The sequence below is a fragment of the Cardiocondyla obscurior genome, linkage group LG08, assembly GCF_019399895.1.
Source record: "Cardiocondyla obscurior isolate alpha-2009 linkage group LG08, Cobs3.1, whole genome shotgun sequence".
NCBI classification, from domain to species: Eukaryota; Metazoa; Arthropoda; class Insecta; order Hymenoptera; family Formicidae; genus Cardiocondyla; species Cardiocondyla obscurior.
In genome coordinates this window covers 868,075-884,218 of record NC_091871.1, presented here as the reverse complement: position 1 = coordinate 884,218, position 16,144 = coordinate 868,075, and the positions used below count along the sequence as shown (strand labels likewise).

The following is a 16,144-nucleotide window of genomic DNA, read 5'->3' as shown; positions in this document are numbered from 1 at the left end:
TTTTAAATCACAAATGTCGCGGAGCAGGAGTGGTTTTTTTTAAATTTTTTTATTATTTTTTTATTTTAATGCATCCGGTTCTCGTGCTCGAAATCCGGACGTTGATGTTTTGACGTTCGTCCTATAAAGTGCATTAGCGACGATGTGCATCGGCGAACGCTCGTGATATTTTTTATCGTCCGCCATCCTCGTGCCCTAACTCTCGCGTGCACGCCGTTCCTTGCTCGCTTTTTTCGAAATGGTCGACTATTGGATTACTTACATACGCTTCGTCGGCTATAACTTAAAATGCCATGCCGGGCGACAATATGCGGGAGGCAGCGGGTAAAGATCGCGAAAAATGCAGGCCCACGTTACTCCCGAATTGTCGATGCCGAAGGCAGCATTTTTGTCTTAGCTCGAAAGTTAATCGGGAAATATCACAGATACGTGCTTTTGATAAAATTTAGAGCGCCGGGGGCGCTTATTTCGGAGTCGTAGAGCGTTATCGTTGAGATTTGCGATGCAAATACAATGAAGGCCGTAAATGGAGAACGCCGACTTTTATTATTTATTGACGTTAATAACGCAAGCTCGTGGACAAATGTATCGCCGCAAATTAAAATGCGAATTTACGAAGCAGACCCGCTTTTCGATTAGTTGATAGAAAACTGCGAATTTCGAAACGTAAGAATAACCCACGTGACTGTCATCGTCTCAAGACCGATCGATTATATTCCCGGTCATTAGTTACTTCGCTCTTAGCCGACAACTTTTTGATTAAATCGCGAGTTATCTCCCAAGTGCGCGAACACGATATTCCGCTTACGCTCGGAAGACGATCCGTCATATGCATACTCGTTTCGTCTCCGCTTTACGTCCGCGCAATTTCACTCAACCCAATTGAACAAGAGGCTCGACGCGGATGAAAGTCGAACTCGCGGATACGCGCGTACCCTCTCGCGCACTCACTTAAATAAAGGGCACGGACGGTGGAGGGTCATATGTCATTCAGAAGTCGTTCCGTCGCGCCGCATTTCTTGTTTGTCGGAAAAAAGAATTCGTTGACTCTTCTCTCGCAGTCCTCGCCCGGGACGCTTCGGACTCGGGACGGCCATTCTACGGGCAAGTCCGATCCATCAATGCCCGCCGAAGCGAAGGCCTCGGTACCGGCCGAATTTCCCGTGAGGGCCACCCCACGGCCTGTGGGCCGCCGATGGACGGGAAACTCTCCGCCGGAATTATGGTTCCCTTATGCTCCCATTACGAAGCCATCTACGATTATATTCGCGTCGGTTTTAGCCTCGCCGCTTCGCGCTTCCCCGGGCGTCCCTGTGGCCCTCGCAAACAATCTCCGGAGGACATTTTTGGCCCTTGATGGATGTTGACCTTTTAATGGGTCTCTCTCTCGTTCGGAGAGGTCGCGTTTGCCGTTCACCGAACGTGCGTTGCGTAAGCTCGGCATGCGTGTTCCCCAGGACGAGATTTGATGGACAATATCGTAATGCAGTTGCCAGAATAATTTCGTATCGGCGATACTCGCCGGCCTGGGATATCCTTGGTCGGTGATCGATGCTGACGTTTACGCGTTATCGTCAATCGAGGATGACGCTTTTGTGACAGTGCAGGGAGCTTCTATTTTATTTACAATTCTATCGCCGGGAGGGCGATTAAATGGGCGTGCACGCTTGACCGAAATACGCACCCTCCGTCGAATTTTAATCGAATATATTTGCGCCCTTTTTGCGCCGCGTATCTTTTTCGCGTAATGTACATTTTACTATTTGGTAAAGATACCCCAACACCGAGAAATTTAATTTAATTTTTTTTTTTTTTCCCTCCCCCACGATTACGTGTACATTCAAGCTAACCAATTTATTTCGCTTCAATAACGATGATATAATAAAACTTATCGATCCGAATAAAAATCAATTTGTACTTTATACAATTTGCCATCAAATTCAATTTCGTGTTATCACGCTGCAAAAATCCTTATTGATATAACGCGATACGGTTCGCGGGACTCGTAATTGGAATTTGTGTAGGTCATTGTCATAAATTGTACACGCGAATTGTACTCGAGATACGCGCATCCTACATATATGCTTACGTTCGACATTACGAATGGTCAATAGTAGTTGGTCAATGTCCGCGCCTATGTTTGATGGAAGATCGGTCACTAATATCGGAAGTTATGTACCGAGTCTCCTCCGACTAACTTGCGTTTCAGGAGCTGCGCTCAGCATCCGCCGATCGCGTCTTGTCTTCGCAAACATAATATTTTTTCTTATTTCACGTTTTACGCTCATATCGCGTATTTGCAACTCGACGAAATCCAACTTCTTATTGGCACAACGGACACTGGGCGCAATCGCATTTCTGTGCCTCTTCGAGTGCACCCAATAATATCGCATTAAATTGCCAGGGAATAAATCTGTAACGGGCTATCCAAACGTGCATTTATCTTTCACGCTATGCTGGGAGCCATTTCTCACCCTTGCGCCCTTTGGCGGCCCCATATCATATTTTATATCACTGGATATAATTTTACCGTGCGTCTTCCATATGATATTAGCGGCAAGGGCCGTTTTTCTTCGCTTGGTATTTGACGGTACAGCGATTTGTTTAAATTGTTAATGCATTTACTAATCAATATCATACAGTAGTAATAATAAACAGTAAAAAAAAGGAAATATTAAAGCGAAATAAGGCCGAATGCAAACATATATTTGCATTAAAGAATTTAATTTAATGTTTTCTAAATAAAAAGAAGTACTTTAAACGAAAAAGATAGCAAAGTTATCTTTTAAACGGAAATCTAATAAAGTGTGACAGAAACAAATTTATTTACAGATATATTTAACTTCCATGTTACTAAACAAATATTTGAGAAATTTAATTTGAATCAACTAAACTTCTTTGTATTAAATAGACAATCTAAGCAAATTTAATTAAAACTTAATCAATATTTGCACGGGTAAATGATACACATTTTTTTATGTGTTAATACTATGCTGTTTGAGTGAAAGTAAATGGATTTCTTTTTTTATTTTTAATATGACCTGTCAATTGTACAAACTTCTTTATAACAGTTTATAAAAGATAAAACTAACTCTATCTTTTATTTTTCCAGATCCTAAATTCAAAGAGCCAATAGCGAATGTAACCGCGCCAGTGGGAAGGGAAGCCATTCTCTCCTGTGTAGTTCAAGATCTGGCTGGATACAAGGTAATTCGAATTTTTATGGATACCCGTAAGCGCTGATATATTCTTCATTCAAGTACGATACATTGTTAACGTCTCAAGTAAAGTTGTCTCCAGTAATTTTTATATTCAACAAACTTGCTCAACAATTTTTTCTTTCTCTACGTTATTTAATTAATAATAAACAATAAATAAAATAATATCAGGTAAATTGAAATTTTTTTCATGAAAAAAAAAAAAAAATATATTAATATTTATTTTAATATTATTCTACTTTTAAAAATCGTAAATACGTGAATCAGAAAATAGTATCCAGATATTTTTCTCCATTTTAGTATTATTGTTTAATATTTTAAACTGTTAGTCAAACAATTTGTTTATCAGTTATGATGTATTCTCGTACTTTAAGTTTCGGTTTGAAGGATCATAAAAGCGTGTTTTTATAGCGTACTTATGAGAATAATTCATGAATAAGTAGTTAGAAACTGGCTGCGAAATTCTGCGCGGCCATTTCACAGCACCGCGAATGCCCTTTCCATGATAAGAAGTATCTAAATGGCGCTAAGTCACTTTAAGTGACGCGACAGTTTTGCAATATTAATGTGAAAATATTACCAATGCATGTTAGAAAGTGGAGTGGTCGGACAAAATCTTGAGATAATGCAACTATTCCGTTATATATTTTTAATATTTTCATTACTTTTTCACAATGTCTGAGATATTTTTGCGAGATGTTAAGTCGTGTTATTAAAAATACAGCAAAAAGAATCGTAAATTTTTAATAATTGCAATGCGTTTGGAAGTAAAATAACGTAATATTTTCCATAGTTACATAATCAGTGCTGCGCTATATTAATTTTGCATGCCATTGATACCAGCGGATTTTAAGGCACATAAAAAACGTTGTATTACGAGATTAAAGTTACTCATAGAAATATTCTTGAATAAAAAAGAATCAGGGATACCGCACAATGGGTCGAGTTGTTTAACCCATTGACCTCGTTAGCAAACCGCAAAAAAAAAAAAAAAAAAAAAAAAAAAATTACATGAATTTCCATCTCTCCTGCTCTTTACATACCGCCGTACTTCAGACGGCCTGAAGAATTCTGCACAACTGAAGTAATTAGTTAATTAATTAGTAAAATTATATAGAAAGATATAAAAATGAATAGCCAAAGTGGAACAATCTTATTCAGTCTTTATTCGCAATTCTGGTTCAGCTGTCGTCAGCTAAAGTGGGTTTAGTGACAATGTTATGTAGGTAATGGCTTTTGCAAAGTACTAATTAGGGAATGAAAACCACGTGAAGTAAGAACGGCACCTCGAAGAGAAATTTGATAAAGTTTCTGGCTTGAAGATCGGTTACTCATCAGTCTCTCTTTTTCGTCGATTAAGATGTACTAAACTTGTAAATGATTGGTAATATTAATTGAATATATCTAATAGATTTCAATACAAAAAAAAAATATATATATATATTAAATAAAATGAAAAAATGTTGCATTAAAATGACGAATATTCACTTTATAATGATGTTTTAATCGCGGATTTACTTTTTAAATTGACATGAAATCTGTTTGTCAAATAAGTGCTGAAATAATCGCACAGATTTAACATTCTCAACGCATATGCGGAGCTCTAACTTTTCCCAAATTTGCTGTAACTGTCATGCAAAGTTCGCGCATAAACTCTCATTAGAATAAAAGGTTACATTTTTATTCGTTTTCTGGTTGGTAGGTGCGCGAAGTTAGGTTATAAATAAGCTTTGTACGAGAGATTTTTCCGAGCATATATTTGTTTGGCATTCAAGACAGTAGGAAAGCGCGACCAATAAGAAAAGTCGCACGGAAAAGGCTGCTGTTGCAGTTGTATAAACGAAAAAGCGTCTTGAACAATAGGGCATTAGCTTTGCCAACTGTAATGAAAGTGCCTGCTACTTTGTTCACATTAAATGCTATTTGTTTTACTGGCTGTGCAATGAATTATAATTGCTAAAAAATTTTGACGAAGGAATGCTTTTGACAAAGTTTCGTAAAAAGCACTCGTTACCTTAGATTATTCATCATTATTACATTTTTATTACATTGTAACTACAACAGAGAAAGAAGCAGCGCAAAGTTTCTTATATAAAGATATATATATATATATATATATATTTATATTGCATTTTATGTAATTTAAATATATATATTAATAGAAATAAATTTTATTTGCAAATGCCATTTAAATTTAATTGCGTCATTTAAAGAGCTTATTTAAAGTTACCGTGGTATGTAAGATATACATGCGAAAACCACAAGCCTGATAAAAAGATTATAACGCTATATTCATGATATTATCCTCATTTGCGGTGTTGCTCCTAGAATGTAATTGATAATATTTTATATTTTTTGCTTTAAAAGGACGACAATTATTATATATCCCGATAATTACAAAATTGATCGCTTAACTAAACATTATATATTAATTCAATTTTAAATTATTACTATGCACAGAAAAAAAAAAAAATGCCCCAAGCATTTCTTTTTTTCCCAAATTTTATAATATATAAATATTCTACTTTTTCCTCTGATCAGTTACGAGAAATATCGTAACAACCGTTCATGCATGAGCCCGAATTACAATTCAATGTACCCATCTGCCGTTCGCACTGTGGCTTCCGCAACGTTTGAATTACATTCAGTCAATCGAGAATTAATTGAGGACTGTTTAATTAAGGGACGATGCAGGTTATTTGGCTTCTAATTGTCGTTTATACGATAAAACATTATAACGATCGTCATTATTTTTAATCAACAAGTTGATCGATTGCTACGCTATTCCTCAATCATCGAATACGTATCTTTAAACGGGCACGTAACGGCGTGTAACTCTTAGCACGTTCAGTATTAGAGAACGCATGCAGTTACTGCGAAATTCGAAGAATAGCAGCATCTTGCGGGAGCGAGGGAAGATTTATACGTGATGAACGGCATACTGGAATCGGGGGAGTGGGGGGGGGGATCGACAAGAGGAAAGGTATTGAAAACTATTCATCCTTCGCCGGCTCGCTCGACATGAAATTCAAATCGATGCATTTATAGAGACCACGCGGACCCGCGCGCGGCCGACATTGCTTACGCGAGGACGTGGTATTGGTCACGGGAAGACGGGGAAGTCCGATGGGTAGCATAGGGCGGAATAATCGCGCCGTTTATAAGCCAGCGGTGCGTCGCGCGGTGTTCCGGCTATGCATTAAGATGACGGATAACAGCCGCAACTATGCCGGATAGCTCGAATCGTCGCGATGCGCGGGAGATAACGACGTCTCTCCAGGCTCCCGGTTTACATGTAATACGCGCCGCAGACATTAACCCTTTTACTTCCCCATAACGCGATACGCATACGAGCTTACCGTCAGGTACCCCGGGCACCTCAGGTTTCTAATATTCCCCGTCGTGGATCACGAGCAGACAAATATCTTACTTCGTAATCACCGGTATACGATGAGAATAATTAATTTTCCTTATTAATTTCCATTTTTTTTTTTTTAAATAAACTCTGCTTTATTGGAAGATTATCTATAATCTATTTAATCGCTCAAAACATTTTTTTTCCTTTTTATTTATATATTTAATTTAATTAGTACGAGCTTAGAAACGTTATTATTATTTTGCGTTTGAAAAATTACATCTTTTCAATCGATCATGCATTCGACAGGTTGCACGACAGAATTGGGGCATTCAGAACAGCAACGTTATAATAGGTGCTCATGAAAGCAGGACTAAGTTATGGCCCCGGGTTATAATAATAGGTTGACTAGGTGATTGAGCATAGTCATCTCAAGATTATAGTTTCGACCGAGAGCTATCAACTCCGCTTGAATTTTAATTGTAAAGTTTTGGCCCGCACATTTAGTTCCACGACTACGAACAACTGTGACTCGTTAATTAATGCTTGAATGAACTTAAAGTCCCATAGCCGATTACCGTTTGGTTCCTACGATTGCTCTTCTCGATTATTATCTGCGATTCTATTCTAATTATAAGCCGAATCGTTTGTAAATACAGCAGACAGGCTTCGCTTCGCTTCGCTTCGCGGTACAGGTTAATTTTAATAATTAAAACAACTGGATAATAATTAACTATAATTGCGCCGCCTCTGGCATAGCTAAGTGTGACAATGTAACTTGGTTCATTAATAATAACAGTGCGTTAATTATCGGCGAATTTAACGGCGCGCAGAGTCTCGCGAACTGAAACTTGGAATAATACGGAGTGATTCAAGATGTGCCCGACACGATACGCTTGTTACTCATTCATCACTTTATTTCTGGATGACGAACTTGTTCGTTATAATAAAAATCACTAACTGACCCTCGGTGATACCCGAGTGGAAATTTATCTAGCTAATCTGATTTTGCAGCTAGCGGTTAGATCGCGCAGATCGCCGAGCGATCGATGCCCAACCGATCGTCATCTCCTTCCAATAAGACGGCGGGTCCTAATTGGCACTTAGAATCGCGATCGTCTCCGCCGTATTTCCCGCCGACTCATTTTACCGACGATTTATATCCCGGCGACGGAGGGGGGAGGGTGGAGGCGAATTTACACGTCGTCGAGAGGAGAGTTGCATCTGGCAGTCGCAGATCAATCTGAATTCGCAAACACCACCGTCTCCGCGTTCCGCTTCGTCTGCCTGCAGGCCGCCATCGACTCATCGGCTTTCGGGCCATAGGGCTGGATTAATCATGGTCCTCTGTAAGCACTGATGCATCCGCTAATCCGGGACTCTCTCACTCGATTCAACCATTTCTCCGGAACGATCTACCGTGCCATTATATAATGGTGACTGGATTCGCCGGATTAAATCCACAAACTATTAACTCTGTAACTGCCCGAATGTACCGGTGTACTTGGCTGAGCCCCGATTCTATTTGTTTCAACTGTCCAATCGCAATCGGGAATCGGGGAAAAACCGTGGTAAATGAAGGCACTTATCCCCCAGATTACTCCCGCTGTGAAAATATGATTGCCGCTAATGCGCCGCGCGCATGTAATCTCTCTCTCTCTCTCTCTCTCTCTCTCTCTCTCTCAATTATCTTACGAGTTTCGTCTGTATTTACAATTGTTGCGTGTATAGCGCTGCGGTATATTTTGTCGGCATTCATTGCCACTGTTTTTTTCCGCAAATCGAGACGTATGATTGCACAAGGATCGGGAAACGAAACGTTTAATGGGCGGGAAAAAAATTGCATTAATTTGTAAAATATACTAACTGCGTTGCTTAAATGGATAGCTGACAAAGTTAAAAGTTTTACGAGACGAGCCCCATCGGACCTTCAGTTGTTCTGAAGCGTGACAGGGCACAAGCCCCGTAACTCTTGGCAACCTTGTAAACGTATAATCGATCTTGCTAATTAGAAAGCAAACGCGATTAATGGAGGGGAACAATTTTTTTACTCCGTCTCGTCGCAATAATATTATCGGCGTTGTAATCTAGTGAATTTTAATATTACGGTATTACAACATAAGCGATTAAATTTTATAACGTGGACGTAAAGAGAGGCGATTTTAATCGTTTAATTTTTCTCGATCTTTAAGTAAATGCCCCGAGTGTGTGAAATGTCGATTGAAACCGGATAGGGCGCACGGGGCATATTTATAGCCATTTCATTCGAGAAATCGAGAGATTTTGCGACTGCCGCTCGCAGTCAATTTTAGACCGATATTCATGAAGTAAATATGCATTTAGATAGAGAATTAACGTGGCAGTTAGCCTTGCCTTTAGTCTATGGCATGTTGTATAATGAGTGTAAAAGAGCACAAAGGAATTTAGACCATCCTCTGAAGATTCATAAGATTCGCGAAATATTTCACGATGATAAATTTGACGACAATGGTAAAGGAACATTTGCAGGATTATTTCGCCGTTTGACAGACATTGTAATGTAATTTAACCGGCGGGAGGGCGAAGGGGACGAGCAAAGAAAATGTAAATCTCCCATCGCCGGCGCTCGCGAGATCGATATGCATTTGGAACGCAGATTACTGAAACGATCAAGCTTTCAATAGTCGTGCCTCGAATGTCTTTGCGGCGCACCGCCGCGACATAAAGTTAGATAATTTGTTAATTGCGGAATTGTGTCCGTGATCGCCGGAGATCGCGGCTGCGATGTCAATAATTAACGTAGAAAATTTATAATGAAAGAAAAAAAAAAATTCAAGAATCGACATTTCGGTCCTCCGGCCACTTATAATCTCGTTTGGTCTCGTTTATCTTGCGTTAGAAACGAATATTCAGAGTCTCTTCCATAATATACCCGTCGGTCGGATCAATCAGTCCAGTAAACTTAGCTAAATTTGAATATCATCGGACGGGCATGGCTTAATGCAAATCGCCGGATACTCAAAATTAGGGCAATGCTTACCGCGAGTTGACAGGTATACGCGTCTAACCATTATCGCGCGCACTTTTTCTCGGACGTACTCTTTGTGGGGAAAAGTACTTTTTGCTCCTGCCCTTACATTTCGACTAATTAAACTCTTTTAACAAAAACGTAAATGTGTCTAATCTTTGCCGCGGCTAATAGTACGTTGCTACAGGCGGCACAATTTGCTGCATAATTACTACAGAGATTTGGAACACAGGGAATCCAATGCTGTTTGCCGTTCTCGCGTTGTTGCGGTCTTCTTTCGGATACCCGCGGGACAAATATCCATTTAGATCGTGCATTAGCGAGACGATTAGGTTTAATTCTCTCGACCTGCCGCGTATTCGCTGTTAAAGGCTGGCCTAAAAGTTGATTCGGCGGGACGTTTTATCCAGCGGGAACTATTAATTCACGGCGCCTCTCCATTTAAATAATTACGCCCGTGACATTTACATCCATTAAAAATTGCGCCGTCAAGTTAAAATTGCACTCCGAGAGAAAAATGCAAAGGTGTAACGGCAATATTAATTAAAGTTCACGAAGATATCTTTTTTTATTTTTTACCCAACCGGGAAGGAAAAGGACGAAGGGTTCTGACCTAAGTTAAAAATATGCCACGAGCCTTTCCGGGGCAAGAAAGAAAAAAGGGGAAAGTCCCGTGCCCACGTCACGTATGCATTTAGATCACGCATTAGCGGCGCAATTAAGTTTGAACTTTATCCCTTTGCGCGTAGGCGGAACGAAGAGACAAAGTTTTGATAACTGGCGTTAATATCGAACCGCGAATCCGTATAGACGATTAATCCGTTGGAATTGCGTGTGACATTTCGTAATCGACTGACATTTCGAAGAGAGCCTCTCGAAAGACCGTACGTAATGCTACAACACCCGCCGACTACTTTGGAGACCTTAATTACCTTAATATCCCCATCATTATGCCGAGTTACTGTATCTCGCGTGTTAACTCCTTGCGCCAACCAGACACGTTTCGTCGGCCGTTGGCTCGTTCTTCCGGCCGCTAAGAATTACCGGTTTTCACGTGTATTATCACTCGTTCTTTTTTCGCGTTCTTATGAAGGGCTCAGTCTCGTGCATTTTTAAAAGCGTTACATTAATGTTGAAAATGGGACTAAGCCATGGGAATAGACGGAAAGTAGCACTTTTAGCAATTGTACCTACTTGTATTGCAAATAATGCCGCAAGATCGGTATAAGAAACATCCGCGCATTTTTACGCACGACTGAGCAAAAATGTCAGGCGAAAAATATATAAGTGATAATATTAATGCCAAAAACGTGTGTATGTTGATTAAAAAAAAAAAAGGAAAAAAAAAAAAGAAAAAACTGCGCCCCGCGAATTGAAATGATATTTATGAATCACCAATTTGGCGTGCTTATCCGATCCTAACGAAGTCACTATCGAGCTCCGACGTAACTTCGTATCTCGTCGCACAGAAGAGGCTCTATCCGAGGAGACTTTACTCGGGATAAAAGCCGGCGGGTTACGGGGGAGCACTTCGGCGCTCGCAGGGAGAGACCGCGGTGGCTCGGCGGTGGTTAGCGTTTCGCTAACTTTATTTCAATGCAGCCCCGGGTACGAGGCGGAACGTCTGCTAACGGTGATGAAATCCCGATCCCCAAAGTGCATCGTCGTAGAATGCATTTCCGTCGTTCGAGCCGAATTATCCGCGCTCGCGGTAAGATCCGGTGAAGAAGAAGAAAAAAAAAAAGAATATATATAAAAAAAAAAGAGACGGAAAAAACGAACATCTTCATAATGGCGGGTGGGAAAGTGGCGTATTGGAATTCAATTCCATGCGAAATTATATCGGGCCGCGGATCGCCGCGACGCTTGTTTGCACGCGGGCTTAGTTAATATTCCGCGGGAGCAAGAAGCCCGAATTTCGAAATTGCTGCGGCTTCATTTCATTTGAATTCAGCATTGCGGATTCGCGCGCGTATGTACACGTATACAGTTTCTCGCGACGTCTCGCGTGAAGGCACAAATTTACGACGGATCGTTGCCGGAAGATTACCGTAGCTCTTTGTCCCGCGCGATCTAAAAATTTCCATTAAGCTCGCTGCTTCCCAAGCCATTGCGAGATGGAAAAAATTTCTAAAACTAGTTCCATTAATACTTGCTTTACATTAAAATATGGCACGTTCGGGTGTATACGACCAGAAATTAAAATTCCCCCTCCCCCACCGTCGCCAGCGGCAAGCGAATTAACTCGAGACAAATTTGCGGGAAGAAGGTTCCACAGTTTGACTCCACGTGTCAGCAATGCGACGTCAATTGTAATTATTTAACAAATAACCGTAATGAATAGTATTTATTAAATATCCAAACGACTTTTTAACACGTCACTCTTCGATATACAGCTTGAAAATGAGCGGAAGCAAAGTGCGAAACAACGTGGAAAAATTCGCTCGCAATTCGTGTTATATCCTAGTGAGTTTATGAGATCATATAGCTATCCTAATCAAAGATGACGGCTGTCGCTGATTTGAGACGTGCGAATCACGGGGTTTTCCGCCAAGGTAGCTCGAATGTCGCGAGTGCGGAAATATACGATCCAAGATGGATTTCTCGTGTAAAGTCGTAAAACTCGTATACGCGCTCTTCTGAACTGTCGTCGCCGTCGCTGTCGCTGTCACCGCCGTACGTTCACTGGCACACACATATACGCTTCTTGAAAATTAATCTCACGAGTCTAGTCTAATCTCGGCTCTCTCTCACGGCGAGATTTGATCCCCGACGACTATCGATGACCATAAGATAGCGATCTCGCTCACGCCAAGTTGGTCGAAATCTCTGCTTAAATCCCCCGCGCGGAACTGTCAAAAACTTGGTGGTCTCCGGCTGTTTGAGGAACGAGCGAGCGAGCAAACGGGCCGCGCGGATTCAGAAGGAAGTAACTTAAGAGGGAGCCGGAAATTGAGAAGTAGAAATTGAACCGAATGTTTCCTGGGATACGTCGCAAACGTCGGGAAAGTCAGGAACGCCGTCGCGCGAAACAAGTTTATGCCGGATGCATCGGGGTGTACGGCCTGGGCACGAACATCAAGAGGGTTTTCCTCGGGATTGTGGCTACGCTGGAAGCTGTACTGACGTTATTAACGCTGTTAGTAGGCGAGATGGACGGGGCGCGTTTTATGCACGTTAGAGAGGGAGGGAAAAATGTTGTTTCTAAAAATTACTTTGTTACAATGACGTCAGGAGACACAACGGAATTACGGGATTGCTCGTTGGTTGAAACAGAAAAATCTCACCAAGCTGCTGTTAAAAATTTTCAAACGTAAAATTTAATATAAAGTAACGCGCTATCGCGGCAATAGTTGAGATAATCGAAAAAATTTAAAAACAGGCAAGCGTGAAAATTTTCGTATAAGGAAACAGAATTGCGGGTAATAAGGAGACCCCGTGACGTAAACTGGGCGCGCCTGTCCCTGCGTGCTGCTTGTCGTAGTCTCGTCTGGGGAAAAAAAAAGAAAAAAGAAAAAAAAAAAATGATGGAGCTCGCGCGAGGAAAGCGCGGAGGGTGACACATAGTCGCCGACGCGGGCCGGGTTCTCCGAGTCTCCGTAAATTACAGAAACTCGCGCGATGGTCGCGGCCGTAAATACTTGGTTATCATAGTCGGCGGAAGCACGACGGGGGCATTATACCTGCATTCACGTTCATCGTGGTCAGAGATGGCGGCACCACGCTGGACAGGGCGCTCAACGTTTCCATTCATCGGTGTGGATATCAAATGCAATAGTTCACGGTGGTGCTTCCGACTAGGTGGTCGACCAGTTCTCGACCTCTGCCTCCTCTCCTAATCCAACCATCCAGCGTTTCACACCGGTCTCTGGCAGATTTACAGGCGCCCGGCTTGATATCTGCATCCGAGAGTCGCCCGTGCTAGACGCACGTGTTCCGAATCTTCTCTTTCCCTCTCGCATTCCCTATCTATCTCTCTCGCCCTGTATTTTCCGTCACCGGTGACTTTGAAGCAGCGTCATCTGAGATAATTAACCGAGTAATCGACGCGGTCGAATGTGAGATTAAAGGTCGACGGACGTCTGAGAGACGGTTCGCTAATGAAGCTCCATGGTCCTTTCCTTCTCGAGTATCTTCCAGATTAATGAGATCTATCAACTCATTACTAGTCTTTTATCTTTTTCTATTTTTAAGAATATTTTATTATTTATTTTGACACAAATTACTCGGTTTAAAAGAAGAAAAGTTTCGACTAATTTTGAGAAATAATTTAATTAACTTATCATCGTCATATATATATCGAGAAAAACTTTTTTAGACTTGACGTTTCCAGTTTTTTTTCGAATAATACTTAAAAAGATAACTAACTTGGTACACGAATATGACATGTAATTAATAATCTGCGAAAAAGATCCCCTCCCTTACGTACGTCTCCTCGGGTTTTGTATTTTTTTTTTTTCTCTTATTTAGTGAAGAGAAAAAAAAAGTGCTTTATTCACAAATAAATTTTTAAGACATTTTAAGAAACTTTTACATTGTAGGAATATGCAGCATATAATTTTTATCACAGATAAAAGCTAGTTTCTGTTTTCTTTTTGCATTTTCTGAGTGATAAAGTATCGCTCGCCTTCTAGATGACATCCTAACATCGGCCGTGTATCAGCCACGTGGGGTGATAAATAAAATATCATACTCTAGTGCCCTATAAAAGGTTGATATCTGAGCGCCGCTATGGCAGCGCAAAGCATCTCCGGCGCGACATTTATTCACGCTGAAGGCGCAATAAGGGCAGATCGTTAAAATTGCGAGTCGCGCGCGAGCGTGGTCATCAATGAGGAAATCCGCGATTCGCGAGTAAGTCAGCTAACCGTCCGAATTTCATCGCGCGCTCCGCCGTTAAGAAAAATCCGATTCCGCGCTTGAAAAGCTCAGGCAAGTCAGCCGTTTCACGTGGCGTGACAAGGAGAGAACCGGGGCTGTATTTTACCGGTTTACACGGTTGTGTAATTTCTTGCGCGTCTTTTACAAAACGCTCGGGCATGTTACACTCGCGGCCGGACAGCCGGGGCGTGTACCGAGGGCGGCCCGCAGCTCCCGTTGCATCTCCCTACCTTCAAAGAGCGCGAGATAATGGAATTGCTATTTCAGTGCGCAAACATTTATTCCGGCGGATACCGTTCACGGTTATAATTTCTGGGATGACATGCATGTGATGTTTGGTACCCCGGGGGCAAACTCGCGCGTTTTGTCGGTTGAGGGAGATGATTACTTCAAAGAACGCCGGAAGCAACCGTTTTCCCCTCGCCCCCTTCGTTTGCGAGAGCTCGTTTCACAAAGAAAGCGCCCCGATCGCGTAATCGAATGTTACGCTCGAGAGGAGCGTGCAGCGCGAATGCAAACGTCTAGTCTGGTGGGGGAAGAAAAATGTTAAGAATGCTCCGTCGATTTATTTAATGTCAATAACGTTTTCAACGTTTGACTTTCCGCGCGGCTACGATGGCGTAACGCAAAGGGTGCGCGAAGCAACGCAGCAACGTTACATAGGCGTTTCTTAATTAATTCGCCGATTGTTGTGCAACATGTCGTGGGGCGTAACGATGCTCGGCGCACGTAACAAAACGACGACGATAAAGGGAGAGCGATTTAATCGGCGATGATACGCCGCTCGTATCGATCTACACGTGGATTCATTACGGAACTGTCGTTACCGTTCCATAGTCTAAGTTATTCAGTGCTTCGTAATTTGCTTTAACTTCGTGACTTACGTGTGTAATTTCCATCAAGGCCGTAATTCATCGCGGTTTATTTTGCGCCGTAGTTACGATACGCACGCCCGCCCCGCCAAATTACTATAAATTACTCGATCGGCTATCTAGGCGTCAACAGGATGCAACAAACCCACGGGCAATTATCCGCGAAACTTCGTTACACGGGACGCGGCGCGAATAAAAGAGCATTAAACTGTTGGAATAATATAATAACGGAACGGCCGCCCGGATGATCTCGCGGTGTTTTATTTCTCCAACGGAGCGGCCGCGCCGTGAAAAATTATAATTGATATGGACAGACCGGAAACCGAGGGAGAATAATCCGAAGGCGAATGCCGGTGCAAAGGTAGACGACGGGAAAAGAATCGCCGGCCCGTTGAACTAGAATACAAAAGTCGGCTGGAGACTTATGAATTAAAGGATGTCGGTCTCGACCGCGCCGTGGAACGTTTCGTGGAAAAAAAAAGAAGAAAAAAAGAAAGAAAGAAAGGACAGCTCTTTTCCTTAACGAGAATGCGCATCTCGAATATTTATTGTTAACGTGATTAATAGCTGCGTTTCATTAGTCTGTTAAAATGCATACTCCAATTTAATTCCTATATTTTGTATAAATTTTAAAACGCTATTTTAAAATAACTCTGATAACGATTTAGCGACGAATTCACGTTGCAACATGACAATTTTATTTAAATGAGACGTTAACTATTAATTGCATTGCTACTGATTTTCGTGCATTAAAAAACGGCGGGGCAAAATATATATATATGTATACGTCATTAGGAAATAAAATTAACTG

At 41.6% G+C, this 16,144-nt stretch overlaps 1 protein-coding gene across 4 annotated transcripts in view; it reads left to right on the top strand.

Annotated features, from left to right (window-relative positions):
- The window catches only part of LOC139105245 (neurotrimin), a 170,247-nt gene that overhangs the window by 112,463 nt on the left and 41,640 nt on the right, over positions 1-16,144 (top strand). For all 4 annotated transcript variants that reach the window (XM_070661250.1, XM_070661252.1, XM_070661251.1 and 1 more), the window contains one exon: positions 3,113-3,207. In XM_070661250.1, the coding sequence (XP_070517351.1) occupies positions 3,113-3,207 (95 nt within the window). The remainder of the gene's footprint in view (positions 1-3,112; positions 3,208-16,144) is intronic.